Here is a 1,815-nt window from a genome sequence, read left to right as displayed (position 1 = left end):
CAGGCCCGGCGGGGACCGTATCTGAAGGGCGGGTGGCGTGGAGCGTGGCTCAGAGCATCCCTCAGGCTGCCTTCTTGGGGTGTCGGTGCTAGAGAAGGAGGGCGCGGGTCAGGAGGGCTGTGAGCCCCGCCTCCCTCCAGGCAGCCACGTGACCGACCGGAATTACGTGTCATTCGCCTGCTGCTTCCGTCCTCCTGGAAAACACGAGGAAACCGGTTAAAAGGTCCCTTTCTCTTAAGACTGAGGTGATGGGGTGTCAGACACGAGCGTGTTGAGGCTGGACAGTGGCCACACACCTGTCACCCGCCCCACACCATCGGTTGGGTCCCTCCGACAGCCGGCCCTCTCACGCCAAGTGGTGTGTGCTCGCGGGAATGTCAGTCTAGACCAGTGATGGCGAAGCTATGACACGCGTGTCAGAGGGGACACGCGAACTCATTTTTTTGGTTGATTTTTCTTTGTTAAATGAAACTTAAATATATAAAATAAATATCAAAAATATACATCTTTGTTTTACTATGGTTGCAAATATCAAAAAAATTCCTATATGTGACACGGCACCAGAGTTAAGTTAGGGTTTTTCAAAATGCTGACACGTGAGCTCAAGAGGTTCGCTGTCACTGGCCTAGACTCTAGACAGAGGTCGTCGATGAGGCTGCAGAACAGGGCGTTGTCTGTGGGCCGTGCACTCGTTTCTGCGACTTTTTCAGTGTGGCCTCTTCCCCTTCCTCGCTCTGTCCATGGGCGGACAGCAAGCCGGGGACACGTCCGTGCCCATGGCTCCTGGGGGCAGGAAGTGCAGCTCATAGGTTTGCTCAGTTGAAAATTCACTTCTCAACATTTACTGGACGTGAGATGTATTTGTCTGCTGTTCAGTTGAGAACTGAATTTAAGAAAGTCTCTGACTGCTACTGGGAGAGTTTCCTAATGGGAGTTTGATTGGTTTCTATTTAAAGACACAGTCTTGCTGGTCAGGGAGGGGATGCTGAGTCAGAGGCAGAGGATGCTGAGTCAGAGGCAGGGGAGGGAAGCCCCGAGGAGGAGCCGGCGGAGCTGCCCCGCCTCCAGGCCGTCCCCCAGCCCCACGGCTGACAGGCAGCTCCGGCCTCGCCGTGGGAGGAGGACACGCAGGGACTGACACACGGAGCCTCGCTCGGGTTGCGGTGCGGAGGCTCGCATTCTGACTGCACATTGGTTCTTTCAGAAACTCACTGGCACTGATGTTCCTTTTACTTAAAGTAGCCGAACCGTTACCCACCGGGTACGACAGGCCAGGACCCTCCGTCCAAAGCCCCCTGCGGCCACCTGTGCGAGCACGTTGCCTCCCATAGACGCCGCTTCCTGTCGGAGGCGTCAGGGCGTGTAAATCTCCCTCGCGCACATGTGTGCACACGCCCTGCACGTCAGCTGGGAGGAAGCCCGTTTCTGACTTTCTGTCCAGCTTCTCTCCACGTTGTCATCAGAGAACCAGTTGGTGACCACGTCTGCTGAGAAGAGCTGGCCGCGCAGGCGAGTGGAGAGGCCAGTGCGCGTGCGCACCATGCGTGCGCCACGTGTGTGCACATGGACCGAGCCCCGGCGGCCTGTCCCTGGAGCTCCTGTGACTAGTGAACTGTCGTCCACCTCCTCCATCTGCAGGTCTCGGACGGCGTGGGCGACGAGCCCTCGGAGTCCCCGGACGAAAGTGCCGACGAGACTCAGACCGAAGTGTCCGTCTCCTCAAAAAAGTCGGAGCGAGGCCTGACCGCCAGGAAGGAGCACGTGTGCCAGGTGAGGGCGCTGCCGCCTTCTCACGCCCGCTGGGCGCCAGCCACC

At 58.0% G+C, this 1,815-nt stretch overlaps 1 protein-coding gene across 1 annotated transcript in view; it reads left to right on the top strand.

Annotated features, from left to right (window-relative positions):
* The window catches only part of WHSC1 (Wolf-Hirschhorn syndrome candidate 1), a gene marked incomplete at its 3' end in the record, with an annotated part of 63,660 nt that overhangs the window by 52,035 nt on the left and 9,810 nt on the right, over positions 1 to 1,815 (top strand). Inside the window, exon 11 of the mRNA XM_014533459.1 lies at positions 1,639 to 1,770. Within this exon, the coding sequence (XP_014388945.1) occupies positions 1,639 to 1,770 (132 nt within the window). The remainder of the gene's footprint in view (positions 1 to 1,638; positions 1,771 to 1,815) is intronic.

The sequence above is a fragment of the Myotis brandtii genome, unplaced genomic scaffold, assembly GCF_000412655.1.
Source record: "Myotis brandtii unplaced genomic scaffold, ASM41265v1 scaffold986, whole genome shotgun sequence".
Classification (NCBI taxonomy): domain Eukaryota; kingdom Metazoa; phylum Chordata; class Mammalia; order Chiroptera; family Vespertilionidae; genus Myotis; species Myotis brandtii.
Note: the sequence above shows the minus strand (reverse complement) of the source record. Positions and strands in the feature narration are given on the sequence as shown.